We start from the raw sequence: 17,363 nt of genomic DNA on the forward strand, positions 1-17,363 counted from the left end.
TGGTATTTGGAAATCAAAGATAAACCCTGCCAAATGAGCCCTTATTAGCCCTATATAAGACTGATGGTACTGGGGAGGGAAACACTTGTTCAGCTAACCTAGGGGAGTAGCAGAGTTAAATGTTTCATGTGTTGTTGGTATTGAGGAGCAGAGTATACGCTGGACTTGAGACAGACTGTAAAGGGAGGGTGGAAAAAGGTGGGCTTTTGTTTTGAATCTTTCTTGTGAGATTGCCATCTGTGATAATACTATTTTTCAGCCAGTTGTTTAATCTGCTTTGCTTTTATATATAAAAAAAAGTTCACAATTGTTGGGTGAAAAAAAGTACTCATATTTTTCATGAAGGTTAAACTGTCTTTCTGTTTTCTTTTTTAAAAGATATTGAACAATTTCGTATCCAAGTTGTCCAAGAAGATGGAAATCGAGTGGTAAATATTTGAAATTCCTTTTGCTTCAGAGTTTTTTCCCATAAAGAGTATCATTTCTAGACTATTAAGGATGTATTCATGTTATAGAAACATTCTGCTTTATTTGGTGTCTTTCAAGTTATAGATTGGTTGTTATAACATGTGAAATAATATAAGATACATGAAGGAGTTGATTATCTCCTTCATATCTTTCTCACCCCCACCCCCCAATCAGTCTCCTGAGATAACTAATGACAGCCTTGTGTGATGCTTCCGTGCCTTGTACCTTGCTCAGGGTTAGGTGCACAGATACTGGGATTTAGTTGCTTTTACTAAAATAGATTCATAGTATAAATATTAATTTGCTGCCTTTGCTTTTGCTTAATATATCAGGGGTATCCCTGTAGGTTTCTAAACAGAGATATGACTTCTTTCTCTTAATTTGTATACACGTATACATATACAGGCATATAATAAATGAGATCATAGCATATATGCTGAGGTTCTATATAGTTCAGTTTTATTTTCTTTTTTGCTTGTTTTCCACATCCCCTTTGACTCTTCACCTCTAACTTTTGTTCACAACCATGTGTATTGTGTATCTTTTCATACTTTTCTCCATACCTCTGTGTCTCACATCCCCACCCTGATACACCCAGGGGTTTGTTTATTATTCACTCTTTCCTTATTCAGCTTTGTGGAATTACTGCCGAGGAGCCTAGGGTAGCTTAGTTCATTGCCTTCAGAAGTGCAGACAGTCCCTGGTGTGGATGTACACAGTTTTGTCACCATTCTTCCATGGATGGATATTCACTTGATTGCCTTTTCCCCCCTTTTATTTGTTTACATTACAAATCATTTCAAATGTTTTTAACTTTACATGTTTGGTACACATGTTTCTTTGGGTTAAACCCTCGGGGATGGATAAGTGGGTTGATGGTTATATGCATTTAATAAACTTCAACACATTTTGCCAGATTACATTCCAAAAGACTTGTAACAATTTAGTTTTGCAAGCAAAATATAAAAGTACCCTTTCCCTCTATCCATACCAGTAATAGATGTATTTCCCTTTTTAAAAAATCCAGTTTGATGGGTTCAAGTTGTTATCATTATTATTTGAGTTTGTATTTCCTTTAATATTGTTGAGTTTGAACATTTTCTACGCTTATTGCCTATGTGAATTTATTTTTCTGAAAATTGTTTAGTTATATTCTTGTCTATATTTTTTTGCTAGGTTGTCTTTTTTCTTGACAGTTTTTGTGATATTACTGATATTAAAATGATTTCCTTTAATATTTAAACAGTCTACATCAAAATACTCTTTCTCTGATTTTAATTTTAAATTATGTGAACAGAATTGAAATGAGAAATGGCATTTGTTAATTGTGTATCTATGATTGAAAGCCTCAAATCAAGAGGCCTGGCTGGGAAATGATCAGAAAGTGTGTGACCCATCTGGGCCCCAGATGGATGGGAGGGCAAAGACAAGACCAATGGTTGGAAATGGTCAGGACAGAGAAGAAGGACCAAGGGACAAAATCCCAAAACCATCAGTGAGGATTTGGAGGTAGTTAAATAAACAAATTGGAGTCAGGAACTGGAAATGGCTACAGACAGAGGACTGCTGGTCAGAAGAGGGGTTGGGAGTCATGAGAGACATTGCCGGGAGAGTGAGGCCAGGAGGCACTTGTCAGAAGCCCAGGAAGGATTCTCCTGGCCAAGATGATACAGCCCCAGCACACCTTCATCCACGTGTGCCCTTCTGTGAGGCACTGCTAACATCCCTATATAACAGCCCTGTAACAACCTATAACCCCTATAACAACCCTAACATCCCTATATAAAAGCGATGGTATTATATTTATCCCAGCGTTTTCAGGAAACACAACAACGTAGACTCACAGAGTTAGGGTAACTCTGGAGAGGGAAGAACTGCTATATGAACCTGGGTTGCCATCAGATGGAAACAAGATGCGTTTCCCAAAGTTAAGAGTCAGATAAGTACTCTTGGATCTTTTTCCAGAAAATGTGATGGAACCAGGCAAACAGAAATAGAAGTGTATGATTCTGCTTGCCCTCTGCCTCCCTTGAGTTCCGACTTAGCCTCAGAGGAGAAATCCCATTTGAGATTAGAGAGGGTTTAGGTACAAATATGGATCATTCTGATGGCCCATCAGACCATCAAAAAAAGGTCTATCCCTTCTTTCCCTCATTCTCCTACATCAGCTTGTCTTCGTTCTTTGTTTACCTGTCCCAGTATAGTTAGCTTTTGCTTGTTGAGTATTTTAAGGAAAATGAACTCTTCATTCCTTGTATTACATTTAGCATTTCTTTGTCAATTTACCCTTGCATACCTTATTTCCTTTCCCTTCATTTGACAAGTATTTCTTGAGTACTACTGCATACTAGAAACAGTCAAGTCATTGAAAATATAAAGGTGTTGTAGAAGAGTGCATACTCATTGGGGTAGACTTACAGCATTAACTAAAGTATAAATGTGATAGAAGCATGCCAAAGTGACATAGAAATACAGAGATGGGGAGCTTTGCCTTCATATTGGGAGGAGAAATTGGGTTTTGTACAGGAGGCAATACCTCAGCTGGGTCTTGAAGGATGAATAATTAAGTATTGCTGAGAAATGGGCAGTATCATCATACTCATTGTAGAAGATGGACAGGTAAGAACCATGACCAAAGCCACATGAAGGGTTTATGGCAGATCTAGGATTGTTGCCCAGTACTCCTGTCTCCTAGGCTTGAGTTTTCCCTTGTTCTCACAGTTAACCTTTGGTAGTAAAGCCCTCTAGACTGCAGATACTTGAGTGTATTATGTCCAAAACAGGAAGCTTTGAATCTTCTATTTGCCTAGCTGTTGATTTGTGATAGGTGTGGCCTTGCCTTCAACAGCCCCAGCCTGTCTAACTGAGAACAAGAAAAAAATAGTTTATTGCAGAGTGTTGTGAAGAGCAAGTAATGAAATGATACCTTAAATCTTTTTTGGAAAGACTTTCCATGTGTATATGTTGGAGGTAGGGGGCAACTAAAAATAAACTGTGGAAATATTTACATGTATTATAAAGATAGAATATTCAAAATAATTATTAAACCCAGATATGTTCTTCTTTAAAACAGTTATTTATTTCTAAAATCTCTTTGCCTCCTTAGGTAATTAAAAATTCTGGCCATCTCCCAAGAGAGAGAGTAGCCGAAGATTTTGTTTGGGCTCAGTGGGATATGTCAGAGCAGAGATTATACTATATTGATCTGAAGGTAAAAACTAGTCCACTGGCTCTCTTTTTTATGGGAGTGTTTTAATTTTGAATTATCACTATTGTAATTTATTAATTACTTCATTTTCATTGATGAGAGCAGTCAAAGTTTATTACAAATAATGAAGATTTTCATTACTGTTTACTTTTTGGTTGCTTCCTTTTCTCTCTCTTTAGTGTTTGTTTGTTTGTTTGTTTTCTTAATTTGTCACTTACTCTGTTTTCTCTTTTAGAAATCAAGGAGTGTCTTAAAATGCATCCAGTTTTATGCTGATGAGCACTTTAAGTTAATGGTAAGTCCGGAAAATGACTGGGCTATATGGTGAAATTTTATACCTATTTTGTGATTTGTGTGAAAGTCGCTCAGTCATGTTTGACTCTATGACCCCATAGACTATACAGTCCATGGAATTCTCCAGGCCAGAATACTGGAGTGGGTAGCCTTTCCCTTCTCCAGGGGATCTGCCCAACCCAGGGATCGATCCCAGGTCTCCCACATTGCAGGTGAATTCTTTACCAACTGAGCCACAAGGGAAGCCCTTATACTAACCATTACTCCTTTTTAATGAAAGTTATCATAAAGAGCATTTTAGCATTCTTGATCATGTATTAATAGCTTGTATGAGCAAGTAAGATAGTTCCTGCCAGCTCAAAGCTTCAGCTTTATAGTAAATGCAATTAATATAAGTGATTAGAAAAACACACACAGGGAATTTCTGCCAACTGAATGCTTCACAATAAAGAAACATGGTTAAGAGTGAGGGTTAGTAGAAGGTAGTATTTAGTAGGAGGTAGTATGTGGTAGGTGTGCTCAGTAGTACGTGATTACACGTCATTTGATCCAAAAGGATGTGTGAGGATGGTGGATTGAGTCTAAAGTTGATGAGAGGATATAGTTTAATTAGTAAAAATCTAGAATCACTCCTGGAAAAGTATTTGGAGTGTAGTGAGAAGTATCATTGTAGTGAGGAGTCATAAGTATCTTTATCTGTGATGGACAGAACATTATTATTCTTCCTGGCTAGGATTAATATTGGTGTCTAATGCAGATTGACATCATACCATTATAAGAATTTCATTTACTCCTCCTGCCCCCACCCCCTGCCTTTTGGACTCACACTCATTCTCTTTCTAAAGATACCATTCCTTCCCTCCCTACACAATCGTCTGTGTCCTATAAAAGCCTACTCCTTCCAATTGACTTATTACACAACCCATCTATGGTAGTCAAATCTGAAGCAAAATCTTGATGTATATTCATGATTGATAAATATACATCAAGCTTGTGATTTATGTAGACTCCAGAATATTCCCAGTGGACTTTCTCTATGTGGATTTGTGAAGTAGCCTCTGAAGATAATGCTAGTTAAAGGAGCTCTTCATCATTATGTAAACATAGTGTCGTCAGGTTTGCTCTGGTTTCCAGAACTATCATCACTTAACTAATGTCATCTTTTGCTTTGTTATCACTTGATTTTTTGACAGTTTGAAGCACCCTTGGATATATCATTAAGTGACTCAGGATTCAAGTAGGTTACTCCTAAATTATTATTATTTTTTATAGACACTTCTGGACAGAATGATTATATTTAAACATAATCTGTGATATACTGCTAAAAAGATAATTTGATGTTCTGTTTGTGTGAGGGAGTGTTTGTCATCTTTTTAGTTTCTGTTTTCTATAGGGAATATAAACAGTGCTATCAAGTATAAACACAGGGTTTTTCCATGTAAAGGCAATCATATTGATTTTCTTAGCCATTTATTTCTATAGGGTATCTTCATTTTTTTGATCTGTGGAAGTGCTCTGTAATTCAATAAAAAGATTCAGAGTCAGAGTCAGAAAGCTCTGTGTTTAGAATGAAGCATCAGAACCCTTTTCTTGTTGCCATCAAAGAGGATGTCTCAGGTCAATCCATTTATAGCTCAGCTGAGTCTATTGCTTTATTTTTTCCCCTGTTTTCATTTTTATACAAAAGGCAAGATTTTTTTCACCCCCAGACTATTTTACATTCAGTAAAAACAGGAGATACTTTTGAAAAAATAGACTCAGAGCCATTAGTGCACAGAAGAAATGAAAGTCTTCCTGAATTAATGATAATTGCAAAATGCTACATTTCACTAGCTTTATTTGATTGTATATGAATATTCAGTTCTGTTTATTTTGAAATGTAGCATCAACATTATTCTAAAATTAGACAAAAGTTGAAATATTGTATATTCTTTTCCCTATTGCCAGGACCATGCCATTTATGTACCATGTATTTTAAAAAATTACTGTTTTTTAAAAAAATAATTTTATTTATTTATTTTTTGGCTGTGTTGGGTCTTCATTGCCGTGTGGGCTATTCTCTAGTTGTGGCAAGCGGGGACTACTCTCTAGTAGCGTCTCATTATGGTGGCTTCTCTTGTGGAGCACAGACTCCAGGGCACAAAGGCTTCAGTAGTCGCAGTTCCTGGGACCACAAGCTCAGTATTTGTGTGGACTTAGTTGCTGTCTGTAGTGTATGGGATCTTCCTGGACCAAGGATTGAAAAATTATTGTTTTACTTATTTATTTAAAAAAAAAGACATATTATCTACTTAAATTTCTCAGAGACATGTGGATAAATTATAGTGGTTGCTCACATCTTTTATGAGGGAACTTATTTGTAAATTCTTGTCCTTTATGTTCTTAGACTTGTCAACTTTGGATATAGTGATCTTCAAGACCAAGAGGAATTATCCGAACACCTGACCTTATGTGTTTTTACCAACCATACAGGTAGAACCGGGTTGTATTTGTCAATTTATTTAATTTTACTTGAGTTCCATATATTTAGCCATTGTTCAGCTATATGGATCCTGAACATAAGTGATCATGTGGATATTTACTTACCAAATTAACTTCTCCACTGTAATTTTATACATTTGCTGTCTGTATAAAAGAAGCCACAGTCCAGCTATTGTTCTAAAAGTTTTTCTTTGTATTATTTCTCTGGTAGAAGGGATGGGTTCATATTTAATCAAGCTACATTTTCTCACGTGCTTCATTTTAAAGAAATGACATACAATGAGAGGGATGCTTTTTGTGTCTGGCTTACTGATGTTGGAGTTCTAAACCCATGTGATTTGCTACTTTCAGAGCCATGCTATAACCTACTGAGCTGACAATCAAATCTTCACATACAAGTTATGAGTGTACAGTATTCTATCTCTTAAGACCTGTTTATTATAGATAGAAAAAGTAGAGAGGGGGGAAGATAATGTCTGAAAACGAGAGGAGAGCAGTATGGTTACGGTCAATGAATCTCATGAAAAAACTGCTCATTAACTTTAATAATCATCTAAATAATCAACTGTAATAACTAAATCTAATAGCCATATTTAATACCCCAACTTGAGTGGACAGTTACTATTAGAGTTAAGTAGCGCTTGTACTAAAATTACATTCATTTAAAGACATATTATGTAGCATTCATTGAGCTGACACTTATGGAGCATTAATAGAAAGTTACTACTTAGTATGGATGTTGGACATTAAGTACGTGCACACATAGTATTTGAATAGAACCCTGGTACATTTTATGAATGAGAATTATAGGAAGCCATGAGAGCATATAGTGGAGGTTTAATAGAAGATACTGTTATAGTAGGTTCAAGTATGTTCTACTTCAGCCAATGCATTCTTAGTCCTGAAAATTGCTTCCTTTTCCACCTCACTCTTTCAAAATGCTTCCCATAGTTTTCTCTCCATTTAGGGTCTCCTTCAGGCCCACAAATCCCTCTATAAACCAGTCTTGGGGAATTTAGGTCAGGAAATAATATTTCCCTTGATACTTGAAGGATGTATGTAAGCTAAGAACAGGGTGACTAGTTGCAGTAAAGTGAGCAATAGGAAAAGTATTGGGAGAGAGAGCTGAAGAGGTAGGCAGGGGCCAGGTCATGTAGGGCCTCTCAGACCATGGAACAATTTTAGCAAGAGATGAGGGTGGCTTCTCTTGTGTTGTTCTCTTGTGTTGACCAGTGCGTTCTCTTGGCAAAGCTCCATTAACCTTTGCCCTGCTTCATTCTGTACTCCAAGGCCAAATTGGCCTGTTATTCCAGGTATTTCTTGACTTCCTACTTTTGCATTCCAGTCCCCTATAATGAAAAGGACATCTTTCTTGGGTGTTCTAGAAGATCTTGTAGGTCTTCATAGAACTGTTCAGCTTCAGCTTCTTCAGCATTACTGGTTGGGGCATAGACTTGGATTACTGTGATGTTGAATAGTTTGCCTTGGAAATAAACAGAGATCATTCTGTTGTTTTTGAGATTGCACCCAAGTACTGCATTTCAGACTCATGTTGACTATGCGGGCTATTCCATTTCTTCTAAGGGATTCTTTCTACTGTAGTAGATATAATGGTCATCTGAATTAATGCCCATTCCAATCCATTTTAGTTCACTGATTCCTAAAATGTTAACGTTCACTCTTGCCATCTCCTGTTTGACCACTTCCAATTTGCCTTGATTCATGGACCTAACATTCCAGGTTCCTACGCAATATTTTCTTTACAGCTTTGGATTTTACTTCCATCACCAGTCACATCCACAACTGGGTGTTGTTTTTGCTTTGGCTCTGTCTCTTCGTTCTTTCTGGAGTTATTTCTCCACTGATCTTCAGTAGCATATTGGGCACCTACCAACCTAAGGAGTTCATCTTTCAGTCTCCTATATTTTTGCCTTTTCATACTGTTCATGGGGTTCTCAAGGCAAGAATATTGAAGTGGTTTGCCATTCCCTTCTCCGGTGGACCACGTTTTATCAGAACTCTCTTCCATTACCCGTCTGTCTTGGGTAGCCTTTGGGTAGCTCATAGTTTCATTGACTTAGGTAGACAAGGCTGTGGTCCATGTGATCAGATTGGTCAGTTTTCTGTGATTGTGGTTTTCAGTCTGTCTTCCCTCTGATGGAGAAGGATAAGAGGCTTATGGAAGCTTCCTGATGGGAGAGACTGACTGAGGTAAACTGGGTCTTGTTCTGATGGGTGGAGCCATACTCAGTAAATCTTTAATCCAATTTTCTGTCAATGGATGGGGCTGTGTTCCCTCCCTGTTATTTGGCCTGAGGCCAAACTATGGTGGCGGTAACAAGGATAATAGCGACCTCCTTCAAAAGGTCCCATGTACACACTGCTGCACTCAGTGCCCCCAACCCTGCAGCAGGCCACAGCTGACCCACGCCTCTGCCAGAGACTCCTGGATACTCACGGGCAAGTCTGGGTCAGTCTCTTCTGAGTCCATGGAATTCTCCAGGCCAGAATACTGTAGTGGATAGCCTTTCCTTTCTCCAGGGGATCTTCCCAACCCAGGAATCAAACCCAGGTCTCCTGCATTGCAGGCAGATTCTTTACCAACTGAGCTATCAGGGAAGCCCAAGAGAAGACAAAAGAGAAGACTCTACACATGGACATCACCAGATTGTCAACACCGAAATCAGATTGATTCTATTCTTTGCAGCCGAAGTTGGAGAAGCTCTATACCGTCAGCAAAAACAAGACTGGGAGCTGACTGTGACTCAGATCATGAACTCCTTATTGCCAAATTCAGACATAAATTGAAGAAAGTAGCGAAAACCACTAGACCATTCAGGAATGACCTTAATCAAATCAAGTGACAAATAGATTCAAGGGATTAAATCTGATAGACAGAGTGCCTGAAGAATTACAATGGAGGTTCATGACATTGTACAGGAGGCAGGGATCAAGACCATCCTCAAGAAAAAGAAATGCAAAAAGGCAAAATGGTTCTCTGAGGAGGCCTTACAAATAGCTGAGAAAAGAAGAGAAGCAAAAGGCAAAGGAGAAAAGGAAAGATATTCCCATTTGAATGCAGAGTTCCAAAGAATAGCAAGGAGAGATAAGAAAGCCTTCCTCAGTGATCAATGCAAAGAAATTGAGGAAAACAATAGAATGGCAAAGACTAGAGATCTCTTCAAGAAAATTAGAGATATCAAGGGAACATTTCATGCAAAGGTGGGCACAATAAAGGACAGAAATGGTCTGGACCTAGCAAGCAGAAGATTTTAAGAAGAGGTGGCAAGGATACACAGAAGAACTATACAAAAAGGTCTTCACAACCCAGATAATCACGATGGTGTGATCACTCACCTAGAGCCAGACATCCTGGAATGCGAAGTCATGCGGGCCTTAGGAAGCATAACTATGAACAAAGCTAGTGGAGGTGATAGAATTCCAGTTGAGCTATTTCAAGTCCTAAAAGATGATGCTGTGAAAGTGCTGCACTCAATATGTCAGCAAATTTGGAAAATTCAGCAGTGGCCACAGGACTGAAAAAGGTCAGTTTTCATTCCAATCCCAAAGAAAGTCAATGCCAAAGAATGCTCAAACTATTGTACAGTTGCACTTATCTCACACAAGTAAAGGGTCAAAAAAGGGGAGGAGGTTTAGGAATTAGATTTGGACATAAATATACAAAGGTTATGTAGAACATTCAAAGAAAAAGGAAAGAGTATGGGGAGACAAGAGGGAAACCAAGTGGGATGTTATAGCAGCCAAGAGTCAAGGGGGTTTCATAAAAAAGAGTGACTTTTAGTAGGTGGTGAAAAGTGGAGCCCATTGGGTATGGCTGCATGGAAGTTACTGTGTGTAGTTTGTGCTGGGTGATTGAGGTAAAATCTTGATTGTGCTGGGTGAAATCTCTTGTGAGAATTGAAAAATTATAACAACATGTGCATGCCAAAGAGAGGCAGCAGCTGGATGGGGAAGTGGGCTTGTGGGGATATTATTTTTTGAGACAGTAGAGACTGTAGTATGTTTGAATGCTTATAGGATATTTAGTGGAAAAGAAAAGATGACAATATACAGCAGAGAGAAATAACTAGTAGAGTGAATTTGCTTAGAAGGTGGGATGTAATGGGATCCAGAGCTCATGTGGTGCCCCCAGGGTTGGTTCTTCCCTGCTACTTAATTTAAATTTGTTGTATATAAACAATCATTTTAGGTTTTTATTCTGTGAAGCTTTTATTCCTTTTTATTTTATTCCCACAGGAATTTCTCACATATATTAGTAGTTTATAAATAGGCTATCTATGACATATCTTAGAAATGTTAGGTTAATTTGGCAAAAGATGTGAAAGAGCCTGTTTTTCCTTTCTCAGTGACGTCTAGGAGCCTTGCTTTTCAAAGTCAGCTTTGAAATCGAAAAAATAAGCCTGTTTCAAATGGGATGCTTTCAGATTTAAGATGAAATAAACCAAATGAAACACCCTTTTTATTTTCAACTCATAAGTCATCAGTTCATGTATTTCCCAAATTACTTTTCAAAAACAGCTTTTGAAACTTTGTGATTAAAACAAATACCTACTTCAGCAAATGGAGAAAGGTGCAAATTGTCTAATTCCTGTATGGCTCCCTCTATAATAAGGAGCTTAGTTTTCCACTGGTGTGGAGAACAGAAAACATGGTTCATGAAAGAAATGCCAATAGACTCAGGACCTTTTACAAACTCTACTTATTTCAACTATTACATTCATGCTGATGCTGTAATAAGATTTGTTGTTCAGTTGTTCCATATTGGTCGTTGAGAGTTACTTTTACCTTTCACCACCACTTCTTACCTGAATTTTCCTGCCCTAAGAAATGAAATCTGCTACCTTTCAGAGATTTAAAGGTTAAAATCTCGAAGATGAGGGTGATCATAAGAGTTAGTGCTGGGCAAAAGTACTCTGTTAATGTCAGACCACTGATTTATTAGGATTATGAGTTCCTATAGTTTTTTCTGATACATTTTTAACACTAGGATGGTGAATCAGGGACTTTCTACAGCATTGAAGGAAAGACTGCACACCCTATCTGAGTTGCTTAGTTGTGTCTGACTCTTTGCAAACCCATGGACTATACTGTCCATGGAATTCTCCAGGCCAGAATACTGGAGTGGGTCAGTCAGTTCAGTCGCTCAGTCGTGTCAGACTCTTTGCAACCCCATGAACTGCAGCATGCCAGGCCTCCCTATCCATCAGCAACTGCCGGAGTCTACCCAAACCCATGTCCATTGAGTTGGTGATGCCATCCAACCATCTCATCCTCTGTCGTCCCCTTCTCCTCCTGCCCTCAGTCTTTCCCAGCATCAGGGTCTTTTCAAATGAGTCAGCTCTTAGCATCAGGTGGCCAAAGGATTGGAGTTTCAGCTTCAACATCAGTCCTTCCAATGAACACCCAGGACTGATCTCCTTTTAGGATGGACTGGTTGGATCTCCTTGCAGTCCAAGGGACTCTCAAGATTGTCTTCTCCAACACCACAGTTCAAAGGCATCAATTCTTCAGCGCTCAGCTTTCTTTATAGTACAACTCTCACATCCATACATGACTACTGCAAAAACCATAGCCTTGACTAGACGGACCTTTGTTGACAAAGTAATGTCTCTGCTTTTTCATATGCTGTCTAGGTTTGTCATAACTTTCCTTCCAAAGATTAAGCATCTTTTAATTTCTTGGCTGCAGTCACCATCTGCAGTGATTTTGGATCCCCAAAAAATAAAGCCAGCCACTGTTTCCACTGTTTCCCCATCTATTTCCCATGAAGTGATGGGACCAGATGTCATGATCTTAGTTTTCTGAATGTTGAGCTTTAAGCCAACTTTTTCACTCTCCTCTTTCACTTTCATTAAGAGGCTCTTTAGTTCTTCTTCACTTTCTGCCATAAGGGTGGTGTCATCTGCATATCTGAGGTTATTGATATTTCTTCCAGCAATCTTGATTCCAGCTTGTGCTTCTCCCAGCTCAGTATTTCTCATGATGTACTCTGCATATAAGTTAAATAAGCAGGGTGACAATATACAGCTTTGATGTACTCCTTTTCCTATTTGGAACTGGTCTGTTGTTCCATATCTGGTTCTAACTGTTGCTTCCTGACCTGCATACAGGTTTCTTAAGAGGCAGGTCAGGTGGTCTGGTATGCCCATCTCTCAGAATTTTCCACAGTTTATTGTGATCCACACAGTCAATGGCTTTGGCAGTCAATAAAGCAGAAATAGATGTTTTTCTGAAACTCTCTTGCTTTTTCGATGATCCAGCGGATGTTGGCAATTTGATCTCTGGTTCCTCTGCCTTTTCTAAAACCAGCTTGAACATCTGGAAGTTCACGGTTCATGTATTGTGGAAGCCTGACTTGGAGAATTTTGAGCATTACTTTACTAGCGTGTGAGATGAGTGCAATTGTGCAGTAGTTTGAGCATTCTTTGGCATTGACTTTCTTTGGGATTGGAATGAAAACTGACCTTTTTCCAGTCCTGTGGCCACTGCTGAGTTTTCCAAATTTGCTGACATATTGAGTGCAGCACTTTCACAGCATCATCTTTTAGGACTTGAAATAGCTCAACTGGAATTCCATCACCTCCACTAGCTTTGTTCATAGTGATGCTTCCTAAGGCCCAATTGACTTCACATTCCAGGATATCTGGCTCTAGGTGAGTGTGAGTGATCACACCATCGTGATTATCTGGGTTGTGAAGATCTTTTATGTACAGTTCTTCTGTGTATTCTATCCATCCACCTCTTCTTAATATCTTCTGCTTCTGTTAGGTCCATACCACTTCTGTCCTTTATCTTTGAGCCCATCTTTGCCTGAATTTTGTTCCCTTGATATTTCTAATTTTCTTGAAGAGATCTCTAGTCTTTCCCATTCTGCTGTTTCCTGACAGGGATCAAACCCAGGTCTCCTACATTGTGGATGGATTCTTTACCAGCCAAGCTGCCAGGGAAGCCCAAGAATACTGGAGTGGGTAGCCTATCCCTTCTACAGGGGTCTTCCCAACCCAGGAATCAAACCAGGATCTCCTGCTCTGCAGGCAGATTCTTTACCAGCTTAGCTACCAGGGAAGCCTGAATCAGGGACTTTCTAAAGCATTGAAGGAAAGACTGCACCCCCTATCTTGAGAGTCAACCCTGAAGTGGTACTTAGAATGCTCTGTGTATTCTGGGTCCATGGCGGCTGTAATTCTTTCTTGTGCACCACCTACTGGGAGGTGGTAAGGGGTGAAAAGTGTAACTTCTCCGTCCTGCACATTTAATTCTAAGAGTTGCCCTTCACAAGTTCCCAGAATTAGGCCTCTGTTTTGCATTTTATAGAGCTTTTTACAATGAGATAATTTCCCTTGGAAAACTTTGTCCATAATAGCTTTCATTGTCCAAATGGTTTCCCCCGGGCTAGCCAACTTTGAGATATTATCTTCATCATTGATGAATATTCATTAAACATCGCTGGATACACCATTAAGAGCATGCTTTTTTTTTTCCCCCAAACTCTGACTTCCCCAAACTCATAAATAGCAGCGAAATTATTCTGGACTAATAATAATAGCAGCTAACCTTTATGACTACATATAACTTTTTTTGCCAGAGCTTTATACATTATTATCTCATTTAACACTCATATTAGAACCACATGAAGGAGGTGCTATGCTTTCCTTATTTACAGATGAGGAAACTGAGGCTTAGAGATTTCAGTTAATATGATTCAGGCAAATGTAACAAATACTGATGCCCGAGTGTCAGCCCCAGAGTTTCTGATTTAGTCTGTCCGGGTATCTGTGAGCTCAGGAAGCTTTAATGCGCTTTCAGAGGCGAGAACCGGTGCTCCAGGACTGTGCTGTCCCGTATGGTAGCCACTAGCCACGTGCAGCTATTTAAGTTGTTAAAATTAAATAAAATTTAAAAGGAGTTTGTCAGTCACAGTAGCCATCTTTTAAATGCTCAGTAGTCACATGTGGCTCATGGCTACCAGACTTGGAACCAGTAGAACATTTACACTATCAGAGAAAATTCTAGGAGCGGGACAGGTTTGCAGAGTCTGTGCACAGTCCATTTCCCCTTGCTGTGTCTTTTTTCCCGCTTTGGGATTGAGAAGGGGGACTAAGCTGCAACCTGTTTGGAGATACTTGCTATGACATCTGAATATGGCTCTCAATGTATGTTTTTACGTAAGTTTATTCTACATCTCATGTTAACTTTCTTCAAAACAAGGAAAACAATAACCTCCGTTCTCTAAAGAATGGTGTGTAGAGATTTTTTTCTAGAATGGAGATTATAATCTTCCTGATATTGTTTACATTTCATGCTCATTCCTCAGGACAGATTCCTAAAAGAACAGTTGCTGGGTAAACAGGTGTGAATATATTTAATTCTCTGCAAAACTGTTTTTTCAGAGAGGTTGTACTCATTCACCTTTCATTACTATTATTTGAGATTGTTCTTCCATTGGCAGAATTGATTATAATTTTTAAAACTTTTTTAATTTTAAAGGAAAAATGTGGTACCTTATTTTAATTCTTATTTCTTTATTATCAGAGAGAGGCTGAAGTTTTAACTCTGTCTGTTAAAAATGTCTTTGTCTTTGTGATCATAGAACATAAAAGAACAGGATAAACCAGTAGGTTTACATTCTATAGTAAACATATAGCATGTTTACTATATGAAAGTATTCAAAGTGGTACATGGAACTTTGGTAACTCTTTTAATTACTATTTTTGCTTATGCTTTAGTGTAGCATTATTTTCTTTTTAGTGAGTCTGCTGTAGTTTTAAAGAAAGTTATTATTGTGTGGTCTTTAAGCATAACGGTAATTAAAAATCTAACAGAATTGTTACCTTTTTTAATCTGATAGAGTTATTCTTTTTTGTCATTTCATGTTGAAAATATTGCAATAAAATTAATTTCTAACAATATATTGCACTCTTAAAAATCATTAAAAGAGTCAAAACTGATAAATATTATAACAGAATGCTTAAATACGTCCTGAAATAGCCTTCTTAGGGAAAATGGACCTTTTTTCCCTACCATGATTTTTAACAAAGGAACTCTAGTGGAATATGGTAGAGGAAATGATTCACTGAAGTAGAATAATGATAGAGTTCACATAGCTAGTGAATATTCACTCTGGGACTAGAACCAGGTTTGTCAAGTTCCTTTCCACCCTAGAAATCTCCTATTTCAGGTGATCACATAAATGCTAACATTAGAATAGAAGTATCAGTCTAAGCATAATGCCCTCATTTGTAAGTCATTGATGAATTTACCCACATGTACAGGTGGCAGCAGCCGCTGGACGTGATGGACAGTTTTACACATTGATGCGGATGGGCAGGCTGAGGTTGTTCTGAAGTGGTGGGCTAAGTGAGCGGTCAGCGCTCATCTGGAAAAACCAGTCTGTCCCAGGAGCTCTCCTTTGACCTTGGGCCACGGACCTCAGTGACCCAAATATAGGTGGGAACAGGCTCACACACCAGTTGCTCTCATTGCCTCAGTTTGCCTTCCATTGTAAATAAATGATAAGACTGGAAACTGTCTGTAAAAAGGAGACATATTTTTGATCAACTGGGGTCCATAGCTATTAGTCATGACTGGAGAACAGACTGAAAAAGAGCACAGCACGGGGGAGGACGTGTATGTAAGGAGAATCTCATGAAGCTTTGTAAACTTCTCCAGACTCCCATGATTTCGTATATGGAAGTCTCTCTCCAGTTTCCTAGCCTTCAATAGCCTACCACTATACATTGCATATAGTGTGTGCTGAGTAATTGTTGAATTGAAATTTCTTGAAAAAAAGTGAAGTCGCTCAGTCGTGTCCAACTCTTTGCAACCCCATGGACTGTAGCCTACCAGGCTCCTCCATCCGTGGGATTTTCCAGGCAAGAATACTGGAATTTCTTAGTAACTTGTTAATAGTTAACTTCTAGAATTTGGGAATAATCTATGAGGTAAATTGAGGCAGAACATCTAAAGGAATGGCAGTAAGGTTAAGTAGCTTAGGAAACTTTATTTGTCTGTGATTCTTTTAAGCTTTACTAAATACTTTCTTCCTTCTAGGAAGTTTGTGTGTATGTTACTGCCCGAACTTTGACTCTTGTGAACAAATCACATATTCAGTGTTCTACTTTCATAAAGGTACTTTTCATTTATTCTTTTTTTAGCATAATCATTTTTTCCAAATAGCAAAATATATAGATTTTAAAGTTTTATTACCTTATAACAAATTTGATCAGTACATCATATATCTGTATACCTATATAATACATATTTCCTAAAAAAATTTATGAATGATGAGTGTTGTTAGCTAATTATTTTTATATTATTTTTAAAATAATATTGTATAGTATATATTTTTTCCTGACGTATATCTTTTTACCAGGCCTATAGACCAATGCAAAGGGATGTATTTGCTGAGAGTGTGTTTTTTATTTTTATATTATTACTAATTGAAAGGTACCTATAGATTTAGCTTATAAGGGTACATAAGGTTTTAGTTTAAAAAGTTTCTACCATCTTAGACTTTAACAGCTCTTAGACTAAGATACATTTATTTCATTTCATACATCTGTGGCCCAAGAAATTGATATGTCAGTAGTCAGCCTGGAGGACAGGAGTGAAGTGTCTAATCTTTTCTAGTTCTGTAGTTGATAGCAGAGTGCCCTTTAATAGTTTTAAAATTGACTTTTAATAGTTTTAGCCTGAACCATGCTAAAGTGTATTTATTCTGCTTGTTTAGTTGCTTAAAATTAGTAGTTATGTAATAATACTGTGGGTAGACTTAAAATTATTTAAAATTAGGATTTTCAAAAAAAATTATGCCAGGTCACACCAGATTTTATTCTGCAGCCATGCCTAATGTTACATTCAGAAGTTAGAGATCAAAGTAAAAAAATGTTTA

The 17,363-nt window shown here is 38.0% G+C and overlaps 1 protein-coding gene across 1 annotated transcript in view; it reads left to right on the forward strand.

The window, feature by feature from the left end:
* The window catches only part of GSAP (gamma-secretase activating protein), a 91,327-nt gene that overhangs the window by 24,376 nt on the left and 49,588 nt on the right, over positions 1–17,363 (forward strand). Inside the window, exons 8-13 of the mRNA XM_061165169.1 lie at positions 379–428; positions 3,575–3,679; positions 3,912–3,971; positions 5,164–5,207; positions 6,357–6,442; positions 16,523–16,600. Coding sequence (XP_061021152.1) covers positions 379–428; positions 3,575–3,679; positions 3,912–3,971; positions 5,164–5,207; positions 6,357–6,442; positions 16,523–16,600 — 423 coding nt within the window. The remainder of the gene's footprint in view (positions 1–378; positions 429–3,574; positions 3,680–3,911; positions 3,972–5,163; positions 5,208–6,356; positions 6,443–16,522; positions 16,601–17,363) is intronic.

This window comes from Dama dama, chromosome 18, assembly GCF_033118175.1.
Source record: "Dama dama isolate Ldn47 chromosome 18, ASM3311817v1, whole genome shotgun sequence".
NCBI classification, from domain to species: domain Eukaryota; kingdom Metazoa; phylum Chordata; class Mammalia; order Artiodactyla; family Cervidae; genus Dama; species Dama dama.